Raw genomic sequence first — 14653 nt, forward strand, 5'->3', positions numbered from 1 at the left:
CTTTATCCCACATCATGCGAGTTTGTTTTGCACAACATTGTGTTCATGGATTTTCTCCGCATTCTCACTTTTCCTCTAGCATTCTCATTCTACTAATTCATTCATAATCGTTCACTCTCACTAATCACATGTGTCCGTAAGCCTACGCTAATGATATGTGTCCATAAAACTAGAAATTTAAACCATTTTCATTTTTTACCCAACCCACTCTGTTATTGTCACCCATCTCTCCATGAGCCTGCCAACTAGAGATGCAAGGGCTCGAAAAAAAACCGGCTTTTTTGAAAAAAAACTCGGTTTTTTCTGCTTCGCTTTTTTGCTTGGGAAATTTTGGCCTTTTTTGAAAATTTTGCTTTAAACTGATAGAGCAGACTTTGTTTCGCTTCTCTACAACAAAAAAACTCATTTAAATAGTGGCTGATGCAGATAATAATATGAAACCTCGAAAATAAACCATGAATTTCAAAAAGATTTTTTAAAATTCTTAACATATTTACATTATAAATTCCAAGGGATTAACCAATATATGTAATAATATTTTAACCTCGTATATACAATAAGAACTTTAAAAAATGATACACAAATAACTAGCAAAATTGTATGTAGTATTTTTACTTCAAAATATCACTAAAGGAAAACATGAGAGAAATCTGCACATCAAGAGCTTCGTTTCGGGTGGTTCTGTACATTCATGAAATTTTTCAGTTAAGTTTTAACTTTCATATACATTGTATGAATATTTCGAACAAATTTTTCACTGATTGATCACATACGTAATAATCTGTTACCACCTATCAGTACTTGCGAATCTGCAAAATCGGTAAAGCTCCAAATTCTGTAATGCACTGAGTGTTCCTTAAGCTTGTTCAGAATCGGGAAAGTATCGAATTTTCTGTTCATGGATGATATACGTAATACACGGTTCATCTGAGCGTATGGTTTCCTAGGCTGTAGAATATATAACCACCATCACGGTTTACCCATGCTGAAGGTTTCTAAATTTTTAAATGCTGAAGGTTTCTAAATTTTTAACAAGAAAATTCAACATATAGTTGCGATTTTTCTTTTACAAAAAGAAAAACTATGGAATACATTTAAAAAGAGTAAAAGAATCAATCACTGTTCCAATTCACAAGAAAGACGACAAAATTGATTGTAATAATTATCGAGGCATTTCACTTAACATTCTATTAATAAGATTGACCCCATACGCAGATGAAATTATTGGAGATTATCAGTGTGAATTTAGCCGAAACCGACCAGATATTTACCATTTAACAAATACTCGAAAAGAAATGGGTATATATTACCCAGTACATCAACTGTTTATTGATTTTAGAAAGGCTTACAACTCGGTAAAGAGGGAAACATTGTACATTCTTACAGAATTTGGAATACCGAAAGAGCTAGATTTAATAAGTGTTTAAATCAATTCCAGAGTAAAGTCCGAGTAGAAAAATGCGAGCTTCCACGTCTAGATTGGCCTGAAACAAGGATATGCGTTATCGCCGTTATTATTCAGCTTTGTTCCGGAGTACGCTATAAGAAAAATCAAAGATAGGAACCAGGGCCTAGAGTTGAATGGTATTGCTGATGATGTAAATCTGATAGAACGATCGAAAGAAATGCAGAGGCCTTATTAAACGCTTGCAGGGACATGAGTAAATGCAGAGAAATCTAAATACAAGGAAGTTACGGTAAATTATGAAAGCGTTAAAATGTCAATTAATACTTTCGACACAGTGGATACTTTCAAATATCTTGGATCAGTATTACCAGACCAAAATCATACCCACAAAGAAATTAAATGAAAATCAGGAAATTCTTGTTATTATTCAGTTCAAAATATTTTGTCGTCGCGAATTCTGTCAAGGAATTTAAAGCTTAAAATATATAAAATGATAATCATGCCTGTTATGCTTTATGGTTGTAAAACATGGTCGCTTACGCTGAAGGAAGAACGCAGACTGTAATTATTTGAGAATGAAATTCTGAGACGAATATTTGGACCCAAGAGGAACGGGAATGGGGAATGGTAGAAACTTCATAAGGAGGAACTACATAATTTATACGGTTTACCAAACATCGTTAGAGTAATCAAGTCTAGGAGGCTCAGGTGAACAGGTCATGTAGCCAGAATGGAAGAAAGTAGGAACGCTTTCAAAGTTTTAACTGGAAACCCAATCGGGAAATGTCATTAGGAAATTCTAGGCCCTAGCAGAAATAGGAATACATAGTAGAAACTGGATTGAATTGGATAAGGACAGAAGTCAATGGAGAGCTTTTGTGGCCATTGAGAAAGAGAGAGAGAGAATACGTTTAAATTAAGCACAAATGCACAACAAACATGAGTGAGTGGTTATCTTTCGCGCTTCTATCGTGAAGTCCGGGATTCAACTCCGCATTCGACCATTTTGACAAAAGTTTTTCTTAATTCCATCTGTGAATGTAGAGATAGTGCGTGTACTGTGAGTCCTGGCCGACTTACTTTCTAATCGTTTTTAAATCTTTGTTATTATTAATTACCAGCAGTGATGCATTTGCGAAGAGGGTTAGAGTGGGGATGTCTTTCGGATTGAAGCCTATACCCCGAAATTACGGAATTTCTAAAACAAACTAAATATTTGTTTTGCCTTTATTCATAAACTTCAAGCTGTCCTCAAATAAAAAATTAGGAATTTTAGAAAAACTAATCATTAAAAAGAACCCCACCCCCACCCAAAAATACTTTTCTAAATCCGCCACTGATTATCAGTATAAAATGGTCTTCAAGTTGTATCTGGAAGATTATAGTTGAATATACAAACGAAACGAAATAATTGTTATGCCTGTACTCATAAACTTAAGCTCCTCTTAAATAAAAGTTAGAAATTTTTTAGAAAAACCAAACATTATTCAGAAAAAAAAAACTCCCAAATATTTTTCTAAATCCGATACTGATTATTTCTATCAAACGGTATTCAAGGTTGTGTCCGGAAGATTATTATAAATCATTGCACAGCTACAGTATAACGGAAATGTGGAAGTACGCTCTGACAGATATATTGAAAAACGCACGCTCTGATGGATATATTGAAAACCATAAGTTTAATTATGTGATGGAAGCTAGAGTACTAAGCTCTAAGAAGTGAAACACGGATGACTAAAAAGAACTGATCTAGAGAAGAAAAAATGTCGACAATTCAGAAGTTAAAATCAAGTTAAATAGCTTCTAAAATTGCCCTCAAATACTACGTACTTTATTTTTACTTTAATTCATAAACCATGTGCTCCAACCATCATGATGGTGAATTACAGAGCGAAATATGGCATTCAGGTCATGAAATCTTATTTAACTTTAGAGTATACTATAAGAAAGCTATTTAAACAGAAAAATCATGAAAATAAAAAAAGCCAAAATTTCCAAAATTCTCGTTTTTTCCCCAAAAAAGCCGGCTTTTTATGTGCAAAAAAAACCGATTCAAAAAAGCCGGCTTTTTTGCATCTCTACTGCCAACAGATGTGCGAAATATCGGTTAAAATTTTGAATAATCAACATTGACAAATATAGAGACATCGTCACCACATAAAATACCATATTACACTCTCGCTTACTCGACAATTTCTTGCATAGAAGAGTTCTGAACTAGTACAAGTCTTGGAATGCTGAGAGCGCTCAACCGTTTTGCTTGTTTATACGTTAATTGTTACCTATATGCAGGGACGTAGCCAGAGTTCTGAGTTTGGGGGGGCCACATTTGCAAATGAAATAAACCATATATATATATATATATATATATATATATATATATATATATATATGTGTGTGTGTGTGTGTGTGTGTGTGTGTGTGTGTGTGTATTATATTGTGTACTCGCGATAATTCGCTGAATCGGGTGGCGCGGCAACCGCGGATAATCAACACGAAAACATCGTATGGAGAACTCACCAGTAAATTGTTTGAAGTTAAACTTTAACTACTCTTTAGGGGGTTAGAAAAGAAAAGCGAACCTCTCCTACGAAATGCGATATGAAACAATAATTTAAAAACTATGTATTAGTAGTGTTGTTTACTTATGCAAGGACATCCAACTAGAACATTAAAAAACGCAATACTTCATATAATTACTTTTTGATACATTTATATATACTGTACATTTTTGCCTTGTAGCTTTATATACTTTGTAGCTTGATAAAAATAGTTACAAATAATATAGTAACAAGTAATAGGTAACAGGTAATACAGTAACTACCCTAAAAAAGTGACATGATTTTCATGAGGTTCCCTAAACTGAACACACAGGCTCTCAAGACATATTTTTGCGTTAAAATGTAATATTCTACATAGTTAAAGAAACACTATAGCCTATACTAGACTAATAAACTTCAATATTTCAACTGACTATTATGTAAATTTAATAACCATTAACAAACTTTAGCATTTATTAAAGCTCTTGACTTCCTTTATATATTAGTACATTTTTATTGTTCACAAAATCGTTAACGTCTTCCGTTCGTCTCAAACATATGAATATTAAAGAGGCCCACAATACTTGAACGTCCGTAAGCATAAAAAATCTAATCAACGAAGTACATATACAATAGTAATTGGTAAAATAATGGTCTAATGTTACACCACCACTTTTTATGCTGTTCTTGCATCCACCTGACAATGTTGTGCCGCATTGCATTTACAAATTACCTGCTGGACACAAACTGTAGCGCATCTGCGACGACTTTCTGAATAGGCCTATGTCAATTATTTTATCTTCTTCAAGCTTAGAGGCTATCTCTTGTTCTATTTCAAGTGCGGCTAATGCTGATGTTCTGTCCTGACCAGACTTATAACGAAGATATTATTTGATCAGTGGCGTATTTAGGGGCTCTGGGCTTAAGCCTTCCCACGAAATTTTATTTACTATATTAAAGTAAATGACATATCTTGCAGAATTTTAATATTTCCAGGACTAAAGTTAGCAAAGTCCCCGAAACAAAATCGTAAATACGCCACTGGATTTGAGAGTTTTATGCACGCTGAAAGAACACTCACAAGAAGCTGAATAACACAGGTAGCGTCAAGGCTATTTCCAGCAAATTCGTAATTTGGGGGAAAATTGCCTTGGGCAGAACAGCTCGCAAGTCCGAGATATTTGTAATTTTTTTCTCCATAAGAGATACAACGTAATTTTTACAATAACGAATTCATATTCAGGAAAATCTATTTCGAATTGCGTAGCACACTCTTCCATTGCCTCCTTCATCAAGAACAATTTTGTTTTAAGATGACATGCTTGAATACCACCAATTACAGATATATTTTCCTTGCAGAATTTTCTGACGAACGCGTTCACAATGTTGTCATCATTCTCCTAAATTTTCGTAAATAACTATAAAGATGGTCCTAAATTTTCCAAATAAGTACAGATAACGATCACTAAAGTTCATAATTGACTGTTAAAAACATGTTGGCCCTAATTGATATATCACGTGAGTACCTTTCCATTTAAAAAAATATCACATATTTCAAAATGACAGATTGCAAAATAGCGGCGGAGGTTTCTGATCTACTTTGCCCATTTTTCTCTTTTCAATATGTGAAAGTACCACTGTTTGAATTGTCTATCTTTCACTATTTTTACAATTCAACAGTTTATTTGATATATTTCTATAACATAACATACCCTTCTCCCACCAAATTTGACCCCCTCCCCCTCCGTTCCTTATGGCGCTCAGCCACTATAATTTTGCACATAAAAATATTTTCACATACTCTATCAGGTGCATTAAGTCTCATCCTGCATCTTAACTCATCCATTTGGACCCTTTACTTGTTAGTCGGTTATAAAAAGTGCATTCGCATAGATTTTTAGCCCTTGGTACCTCAAGGCGACTATAAGGCTGGAATCACTATGGGCTGGAAGAACCTAGCAATGTTAAAAATTACGACTCCCAGCCCCAAAGTTACTGATCTTAAACTCACATTACCGTTCACTTAATGTTTAAGAAATAGCCTATAAATGGGTTTTTAAAATAACCTTTTCTTAGAAGTATGAATAATTTCAGTTTACTATGGATATTTTTTTCATTTATTGTCGGATAAAAACAATTTGTAACATAATTTAAATAATTATTTGAGGGGGCCAAACCAAGATTTGGGGGGCTGGTGCCCCCCGTGCCCCTCCCTAGCTACGTCCCTGCCTATATGTCTTCGGCTCTTCTATTGAGAATAACTAAATATTTCGCCAATGTCTTTATGCAACCCGAAACTCTTAACTGTTTTGCAGTTTGCATAAGATTGTAGGAATTATCGTGACGGACACGTGTGAGATTTTCACTTTTCATATGGCTCCAACATATTGAAAAAGAATCTTTTGGATATCTGTCGATTTGTTCATTCAGATGTATGTACATTGATCCAGACGCCATATCATTCAACATATCTATATTTGGGCCTAATTTTAAATTTAAATTTTTTCCTGAAGGAGGGTTCGAATTTCTTCCTAGCTCCCGAAATGACAGTCAAAATTTAAATTCAGGATTTCTCGAACACGACTCAAATTATTTTGTTCATATTTCATAAATACTGTAAATATTTCATACCTAGTTCTACAATATGTCATACACTTTAAGTGTATCACGTGTATAAGTGTAATAAGTTACGTATCATTAAAAAGAAAAGTATTTTTAATGATAAGATAATTTACTCTTGGAAGTATGTTTCTTTACCAGACAATTTTCTCAATTACGAATCAGGCAATTTTATTCATATTTCGTAAATATTATATTAATAGCTTTGTAATGTGAGTCACTTGAGTACGAAAAAATACATAAGGGATAGTTTACTTTAGGAATTGAATTTCTTGCGCATGATTCTATCAAAAACTATTCAGGCACAGTTCTTCATATTTTGTAAATAAATATTTTATTAACAGACCTATCAAATGGCATAAGTGATTAAGTAGATAATGTGACAATTACACTTAAGGGTAGGCTTTCTTCGGACGAAGATTTTCTGAAACGACTCTTAACAATTTTGTACATATTTCAAAGCAAGTGTTTAAGTAACATCTCCAGCTTGACATGATTAAATTTAATGAATGCTTTGAGTATAGGTATTTTGTTCACCTAATCAGAAGGTCTTCCACCGGATAGAAATTATGTCCCCGCGTAGGGTAGTCGCTAACGCTTTCTTTCGTACGAGCACCCTGGGTACACTCTATAACGATAGCGTTGTATGTTTCATTTATTATCAATCTGTGCCTATTTTTATGAATGGAATCAGAGGCGAATTAAGTGAACAATATGATGTATAAGAAAAAGAAAGATATATTGAGATTTAGGTAATCAGTAACAAATAAGTGTGTGTTGATGTTGCTATAGCAACATCGTAAATAATATAAATAGACGTAGACATCTTGATAAGTATAGAAGTGGATATATGAAGGTTCATATATTTTGTTATATGTGCGCAGAAAAAAAGTCAAATAATAAACGACAGTTGAGAAAGTGATATAAGACGTGTAATTTATTATGAAGATTAACTTTTAAGATAAATACGAACCAGTGAAACCCCTTACAATAATTGGTGCCTCAACGTCGGGAGTCCTTACAACTCGGTTAAAAAAGGTGTAACAGCTTTTTCAGGCCAGCCATCTTGATTGACTTTTTCCTGAGTTTTTCTCATTCACACGAGGCAAATGCCGAGATGGTACATAACACAATGGTCCCAGGTCGCTTCCTTTCCCATTCCTTTCTCCTTCTCCAATTTTCCGGTCAGTTTGGTCGCCGAGGGACGTCATCCCTCATATGCATGATGAGCTAACGTGACCATAGATACCGAAAGCCCAGAAATCTAATCCTAATCCGGATAGAAATTCGATCAGCGCCTCTAATCCTATAGAATATGAAGTACAGTTCTTCATAACCTTGGTCCTTTATAAAGTCACAAAGCAAAATCATGATCACATCACCATAGTCGTATAACATTATCCATTAAAACTTACAAAGAGTTACATTATGATAGATTGCAAAATAATAATAAAAATGGTACTTGGGGTATTAACACTTTTGTTCTTGGTCGTACATATCATAGCTATACAAATTCCAACTCTCTGTCAGCTTAGTGCATGTTTAGAATATGTGTATTAGACAAAAAAAAGGTAGGCAGGCAGAAATGCATGGCAAATAAATCTTTAAACATTTGATTTTAAGATGACTACAATATTTATTAGTGTTGTTTTGTGAAGTTACTACAATACGAGGTGTGATCAAAAATACGGTTAATAATACATAATAATAATAATAATAATAAGCTTACACAGAATTTGATTTTATTTCCTTCAAAGTACTGTCCTTGACTAGCAATGCACTCATCCCAACGCTGAATCCATGACTGGAAGGCTTCTTTTAGAAGGGTGTTCAGTTGCTGGGTCATGGTCTCTCAATGTCAGGAATGGTGTCAATTTTTTTTTCCTTTTTAGCACGTTTTAATTTTTGGGAAAATCCAGAAGTCGCATGATGCTATATCTGAAGAGCACAGCGAGTACGGACAGATAGAAATATGTTTTTTTTTTTTTTTTTGCCAAAATCTCGCGGTCAAAACCAAGATGTGGCATGGTGTGTTTTCGTGGTGAAGCAGAGAGGCACTTGGCCATTTAATCGGCGGTTAAAATGCTTTCCACGGACCCATACGAGATGTTTAGTTCTTCGGAAGGCTCTCGAATAGTCATTCGCCTGTTTGAACAAATCATTTGTGCCAATTTTTGCACATTTACATCTGTTTTTGACGTCGAAGGACTTTTCAATCGTTGTTCGTTTTCAACCGACTCCTTACCGTTTTGAATCACACATACAACTTGTAAACAGTTTTCAGTACCTCCGTTTTATCGCCATACACTGATTTTGACATTTCGTGAGCTTCTTTGGCACTTTTTTTTGCAGCTTAAAAAAAAAAAAACATAATGTTGGAGCACGAGAGACACTCTTAACAAACACGTCCTCACTCTTCTGCCTCTGGAAGCCAACTAACACGTCACAACTCATTCAAACTCAACATTGACTGTAGCAAAGGTTTAGGCTACCGAGTTTATTAGTTGAAATGGATAACACATCGATAGATGGCACTGTGCAACTACATTGACCGTACTTTTTGATCACACCTTGTATTGTTTCAAAATAATTGCTCTTTTACTTTTCTTGAAAGAAATAAAACCTTTTACAACAGAAACACAGTGTGGAAAAGGCGCAAAACTTGCTTATTATTATTATAATCATCATTGGGTTAAACCATGGTTCCCAATGATGATTATAATGATGTGTCGCGCAGTCCCATAGGGCATGCCACCAAGGGCGCCGATTTCTCTGTAAATTTTGGGGGGCCCATTCCGATGCAGAAGGCATTTATGAGGATTTTTAAGACAAATTGCATTCAAATTATGCAGAATATTGTATATTCTTAAATACAATGAGGGGGGACACATGAGCTTTGGGATCCCCCCCCCCAGAATCGGCGCCCTTGCATGCCACGAAATTTGAGAACTAGCGAACCAATTAATTAGAATCAGTTTTGAGATAGATAGTACCAGTCAACGCCTCGAACAGGAGCAACATCGTCCAGTACACCATAAAGTCACTACTTCGTTGCCTTACACTATTATCAGTGGCGTACGCAGTGATTGATTCGGGCTTTTAATCCCCTTGAGCAAGATATTATAGAAAATAAAGATTTACTATATTACGATATAAACGAATATCATGCTTGTCCTGAAAACATAAGAGACTGATTGATTGAATCCCCTCTTCATGAAGCTGCGTACGCCACTGATAAAATATCAAACAAAGTGTGTCGCAATGTCGTAGACGTATCATAAAGTGTTTCGTCGGCCAAAAAAAGGTTGGGAGCCACTGGGTTAAGCAGCTACAGTGTTCGCTATTTGTTCGTCATCTATTGAGCTTGCTTCGTTTTACAGAGAAAATGTAAAACTTTCTAGCACAAAATTATGTCTATGTTCGTCAGCGAAGTACCGCAAAAAAAGATAACTGACAACAGCCTTCAGTATACAAGTTTTTCACACGTTCATCATTATTCTTTTGGGTGCGGGCCCGAACAAGTCTCCCACACAAGCAAGAACCGCCCACCATTTACGGTAGGAGCTGAGATACTCAGTTGTAAGATCCAATCTAGATTCAAGCTCCGTCCTGTTGTATATTAATAAGGTACTAGGAATAATACTAGGATTGAAAGTGTTAATAACATTTATCGGCAAGGATGGGCAACACCGGTTTTTATTAAAACCAGAAACTTGTTTGTACAAAACCGAAAAATTATTTGGATTCTCTCCAAAGCCGGTTTGGCTTGTTTTAAGGAAATCAGTTTTTGATAGAAAACTGAACCGGTTTTTAATAGTAAACCAAATTGGTTTTAGAACTGAATCCACTTTTGACAGAAAACCTAACCGGTTTTAAAAAAATAGTTTTTTTTTTCAAATTTTCCCAAAAACCGGTTCCGAATTTTCCCGAAACCAGAAAAACCGGCTTTTGTGGCCACACTAATACAGACAAATAATTTACACTATTTTCCAAATGCTTTCTTACCTTTTTGGAAGTTTGTTGCTTGTGTAGTTTTAGAATTTTGGCATCGTCTGCAATTTGCTGTTGGAACACTTCAACCGCTGCCAGTCGAGCCTTCGCAAGTTTCTCTGTTTCTTCCAATAGCAGTTGCCACACCGTCCACACGTTCCTGTTGGAGGAAAGTAAATACGTAAATAAATAAATAATATAATATATAATATGTAAAGAAATAAAAGTGATCTTGTGTGGGACTGAGTCACGGAAAAGAGGCTGAACCAATTGAAATGGATATTGGAATACAATTATCATTAGCATTCCTGAGACGAATATTCGGACCCAAGAGGAACGGGAATGGGGAATGGCGGAAACTTCATAACGAAGAACTGTATAATTTATTCGGTTTACCAAACATTGTTAGGGTTATGAAGTCTAGGAGGCTCAGGTGGGCAGGTCATGTAGCAAAGTTGGAAGAAAGTAGGAACCAAGGATGTTATAAAATAGAGGATCTGCCCATACATATCTTCTTCCTATGAACTCAGTGAAGCAAAAAAAAAAAAAAAAAAAAAAAAAAACGAGCATCGTGTGAACTGGTACGTCTGATTGGCTACTCTCGTTTCCGCCATGATTGTTGGCTCGAAACATTGCGATCTTAGTGGCGCGGAGTAGGCAGAGTAGGTGTGGCGAAACTGTGACGTATGGCTTCATGATTTTGTTGTATGGGCAGATCCTCTACTTTCTAACATCCTTGGTAGGAACGCTTTCAAAGTTTTGACTGGAAGTCCAATCGGAAAACGTTCATTAGGAAGGAGAACTAGACACTGATGGGAGGACAATATTAAAATAGATCTCCCGAAATAGGAATACGAAGTAGAAACTGCATCTAGTTGTTGGCTAAGGACAGAATTCAATAGATAACTTTTCTGAATGCGGCATTGAACCTCCGAGTTTCATAGGTCATAGAGTTACTTTGTTTAGTTAGTTATCATCTATCTATCAAAAGACAAATATATATATATATATATATATGGAATATATATATATAGCGGGTATTGCAAAATAAGTGTTATAACTCTTGCGAGGTGGTGACTCCTGCCACTGAGACAAGAAAAAAGTTATCTTGAACTTCCGGCTATCGAACATAGTTTCGGATCTATAAGGTGCCGAAAGCGTGGGAAAATGACTTTCGGACGCCAATAGTTCGGAAACTATCCAACATAAAGAGGACGGGCAAAAATTCAGTGAAGAAGTCATACCTGCTGCATTGAATTTTGCATGTTTCACAATCCTACCATGCACACGCAAGGGATTCCACAAAGGAACGTAGGGAGTTCCGGATAATCTGCCAAATGAAAGTTGGTCTAAATGGATATGAATTGATAGGGTTTCTACCAGGTAATAATAATTCGTTTGTATTAAGTCCATATCTGGAACAAATACAAAATGGCGGACACTTTCATGCCCGTTGTGAGTGGCTTCATAATCGCCAGGTACGGATTCTGGTCAACAGTGACATTCTGAGTATTAAGTGTAGCGAATTTGTACTCAAATGCTCTAAAAAGACATCTAGAGTGTCGGTAGAGTACAACAGATGAAGCAGGGTGATTTACATGTGTGGAAACACTTAACGAAACACTTACCCAGAAATGCACTCATACTCAGTAAACGTGAGTTCAAAGCGTCGGGAATGTAAGGATTAGCGTCAAGAACATGAAAGCCATTGCCAATTCACCAATAATATTCCCTCAAACCGATGCAATTTGATGTGCACGGTTGCATACCAATAAGGATGCAACAACTGAGGCCAAATTGAAATTGTGCAAGGGGACTCACAAGGAAACTGTGTAAATTAAATGAATGTCACTAGTGGGATCGAATGATCCATATTGAAATGTGGCCAATGTGTGTGATGATATCAAAATGTAGCTAATGGACAAATGTCAACATGTCCCACTACTGCTGGGGCACCGTCCCACCATGATTATTTGGGATACGGACAAAATCTCGCGGCCAAAACATCGCCGTCCAAAATCTCGCCAGCCAAAACCTCGCGTGGCCAAAACCTCGCCGCCCAAAATCTCGCGTGGCCAAAACCTCGCCGGGCCAAAACCTCGTGGGCCAAAATCTCGCCTGCCCACTCCCCCTCGCTTTTGTTGTGCCGACAAAGTGAAATTATAAAAGACATCCTAGGCTTGAACCTCATCTATGTTGAAAATTTGATTGAGATCGGTAGGATGGCTCAAGAGGTATGTTGTAACAAACACAGTCATTTAATTTATATATATATATATATATATATATATATATATATATATATATATATATATATATATATATATATATATATATATATATATATATATATATCCAAAGCATGCATTAGAATTTTTCTTGTCATTATTTTAATGTAATTATGTGTTATTACTAAATATATACATATAGTAATATATAGAACATTCTACATTGAAGAAATCGTCGTGAAGAGGTTTTATCCTGACGACATTTCTTCCCAGGTCTACGTCTCGCTTAATTTAGACCAGGCGAGATTCTGTGTCGCGAGATCATTACAACGAGGTTTTGGTCAGGCGAGATTTTGGGTATGGCGATATTTTGGGGCGCGAGGTTTTGGAAGACGAGGTTTTGACAAGGCGAGGTTTTGGCCCGGCGAGATTTTGGCCCGCGAGGTTTTGGGTGGCGAGGTTTTGGCTCCGCGAGATTTTGGCCCGCGACGTTTTGGGCGGCGAGGTTTTGGCCACGCGAGATTTTGTCGCGCGAGGTTTTGGGCGGCGAAGTTTCGGCCCGACTAGATTTTGGGCTGCGAGGTTTTGTACCCAAATATATTATTTACATTAGGCTAATTCCGAATTATTTCAAACGAGAATTTAATATATATCAAGATTCTAAACTGAGGTATTTAATATTGTCACTTTACTCGTCTGGAAACCCCGGGTTCGATTCCCGGAGAGTGCTCATGTGTTTCGGATTCCACGTTAATCAGTAGGTCCCGTCTAATATAGCTTCGCTGTTGAAAGGGACGTTAAACTCAAAATCAACTCAACTTGTCTGAAAACATACACAGGTACATGGATTTAAAAAAAAAAACTTTAATGTCCTTTTTAGCGCCAAGATGGAATGAGAAGGAAAGTGAGCAGTTCTTTGGTTGAGAAATCTTCGTGAAAATGCCCTTTGGCTTCCCAAACAATAGACAGAGGTTTTATCATATAGATATCATTAAAGAATGAAGTATAATCATTCTACAGAGGTTGCATATATCTAGAACAGAATTCACTAAAGATATAGATACTAGCAGCGTTCACCCCGCTTCGCTGCGGTCACCCCGGAACGCAATAAACTTTGTTACTTAGATAATTTTTACTTTTTCGCTTTCAAGTGATATGATAAAAACCATAGAAGATTGCAGTAAATCTTAACATTATATCGCCTGTCATTTATGTTAACCCGCCCCGCTTCGCTGCGGTCATCCCGGTGCTGGCATATTGTAAAAGTGTCTGTAAAAATAAGCAAATCAATTAAAAAATTTTAAACAGAAGATTCAAGCTATTTTCCGCTGTATATCGCCTGTCATTTATGTTAACCCGCCGAGTGACACGGTCATGCGGGTTGCATATAAATACGTTTATTTTTACCTATGATGAACTAATAACAAAGGATTTGTACGTTATGGACACCTGAATGGTCAATTATCTCAAGACACTGGTAATTAAAAATTAAAGTGATATGATAAAAACCATCTAGGGTCCAAATCCTAATAACCCCCCAAAAATGAAAGAAATTGGTTCAGCCGTATTAGCGTGATGAGCGGACAAAAAATTGTACGTTCTCTTTTATATATATAGATCATGAAAGAATGAAGTATAATCATTCTACAGAGGTTGCGTATATCTAGAACAGAATTCACTAAAGATATAGATATCATGAAAGAATGAAGTATAATCATTCTACAGAGGTTGCGTATATCTAGAACAGAATTCAATAAAGATATAGATATCATGAAAGAATGAAGTATAATCATTCTACGGAGGTTGCGTATATCTAGAACAGAATTCACTAAAGATATACATATCATGAAAGAATTAATTATAATCAT

At 35.9% G+C, this 14653-nt stretch overlaps 1 protein-coding gene across 4 annotated transcripts in view; it reads right to left on the reverse strand.

The window, feature by feature from the left end:
- Positions 1 to 14653, reverse strand: part of LOC145662395 (protein nervous wreck-like) — a 554721-nt gene that overhangs the window by 263602 nt on the left and 276466 nt on the right. For all 4 annotated transcript variants that reach the window (XM_081727930.1, XM_081727929.1, XM_081727928.1 and 1 more), the window contains exon 5: positions 10573 to 10717. In XM_081727930.1, the coding sequence (XP_081584056.1) occupies positions 10573 to 10717 (145 nt within the window). The remainder of the gene's footprint in view (positions 1 to 10572; positions 10718 to 14653) is intronic.

The sequence above is a fragment of the Thermobia domestica genome, chromosome 10 (assembly GCF_964235325.1).
Source record: "Thermobia domestica chromosome 10, izTheDome1.hap1.1, whole genome shotgun sequence".
Taxonomy (NCBI): Eukaryota; Metazoa; Arthropoda; class Insecta; order Zygentoma; family Lepismatidae; genus Thermobia; species Thermobia domestica.